This window comes from Sinocyclocheilus rhinocerous, unplaced genomic scaffold (genome assembly GCF_001515625.1).
Source record: "Sinocyclocheilus rhinocerous isolate Xijiao unplaced genomic scaffold, SAMN03320098_v1.1 scaffold5672, whole genome shotgun sequence".
In the NCBI taxonomy this organism is placed as follows: domain Eukaryota; kingdom Metazoa; phylum Chordata; class Actinopteri; order Cypriniformes; family Cyprinidae; genus Sinocyclocheilus; species Sinocyclocheilus rhinocerous.
Genome location: NW_015636356.1, coordinates 137,071 through 138,527, shown reverse-complemented (window position 1 = coordinate 138,527; position 1,457 = coordinate 137,071). Strand labels below are relative to the sequence as shown.

The 1,457-nt window shown below is 37.4% G+C and overlaps 1 protein-coding gene across 1 annotated transcript in view; it reads left to right on the top strand.

Moving 5' to 3' along the window:
• The window catches only part of LOC107747745 (venom phosphodiesterase 1), a 33,073-nt gene that overhangs the window by 682 nt on the left and 30,934 nt on the right, over nucleotides 1–1,457 (top strand). The window contains exon 2 of the mRNA XM_016562334.1: nucleotides 2–62. Coding sequence (XP_016417820.1) covers nucleotides 2–62 — 61 coding nt within the window. The remainder of the gene's footprint in view (nucleotide 1; nucleotides 63–1,457) is intronic.

Genomic DNA, 1,457 nt, shown 5'->3' with positions numbered 1-1,457 from the left:
GGTGATCATTCTGGGTTTGGGTTTGGGTCTCGGTCTCCAGCTGCAGGACTGCAGGAATAAAGGTGAGAAACAAACATACACCAACATCTTTTAACACGCAACTAGATGAAAAAAGACAAGCATTGAGGAAGCCTAGCTAGAAAGTTTGAAGTGAGCTTTAATTTTGAATATCTTCAGTATAAGTGTTAAGTATAAATATTTTGTGTGAGTCGCAGTCAGGTTTTAGGCCTTTAAGTTCCACTGAGACTTGTATATTACATATGACTGACTGAATAAGGAAAGCTGTTGACAGTGGCAGATTTTGTCGGATGGTTATGTTGGACCTTCAGGAAGCATTCGATACTGTAGACCACATGATTTTATTGTATAAATTAAAGGCAGTTGGGTTTGATGGGTTCAGTCCTGTCTTGATGACAGAAGCCAGAGAGTCGATGTTAAGGGTATATTGTCTGGTCCTTTATCTGTTAATTGTGGAGTTCCTCAAGGGAGTATTTTAGGTCCCTTATTTTTTTCTTTTATATATAAATGATCTTAAAGCAGCATGTTCAGAGGAACTTTTTCTTTATGCTGATGATGCAGCAATTTCAGTATTTCATCAAGATAAAGAGGTCCTGGAGAAAATGATGAATTTGTAGTTACAAGAGATGTCAAAATGGTTTCTAGTAGTGCTGTCAAATGATTAATAAATAAATATACACAATACACAATTAATTGTTTGACAGCACTAGTTTCTATACAATAAACTTTCTCTACACATAGGTAAAACTGGAATGAAATTAAAAAAGGATGAACTTTTTTGGTTAAGATTAACAATATGGTAATAGAGTCAAAAAAATTTAAATTATGTGAGTTGTTTAATAGATAATAAATTAACAGGTGATTTTATGGCTAGAAAGGTATTTCCGAAAATATGTTGTAAAATTAGGTTTTTAGCAAGGCTGAGGCGAAGCCGACTTATTGGATGTTTATTCCTTAAAATTGTTGACGGGCTTTGATTCAGTATAGTAGTTGTTCCCCAGGTATGAAAGATAAATTGCAAAAGGCTCAAATAATTTTAAAAGTTCATCCACAATGCATAAAACGGTAAAAAAAAAAATGCTGTTTGGTGATGCTAGTTTAAACTGAGGGTGTAAATTGGTTTCTAGCATGCTTTAAAATTAGTATTTGGTTAGGAGTTAGTGTTTTTTCTTTCTTCTGCACGTCTGTATATCGCAGTCGTGACCTAATGGTTAGAGAGTTGGACTTGTAACCCAAAGGTCATGGGTTTGAGTCTCAGGTCCGGCAGGGATGTTGGTGGGGGAGGGTGAATAACCAGCGCTCTCTTCCATGCTCAATACCACGACTGAGGAGAGACCCTTGAGCAAGAACCGAACCCCCAACTGCTCCCTGGACGCTGCAGCAAACATGGCTGCCCACTGCTCTGTGTGTGTGTGTGTGTGTGTGTGTGTGTGTGTGTG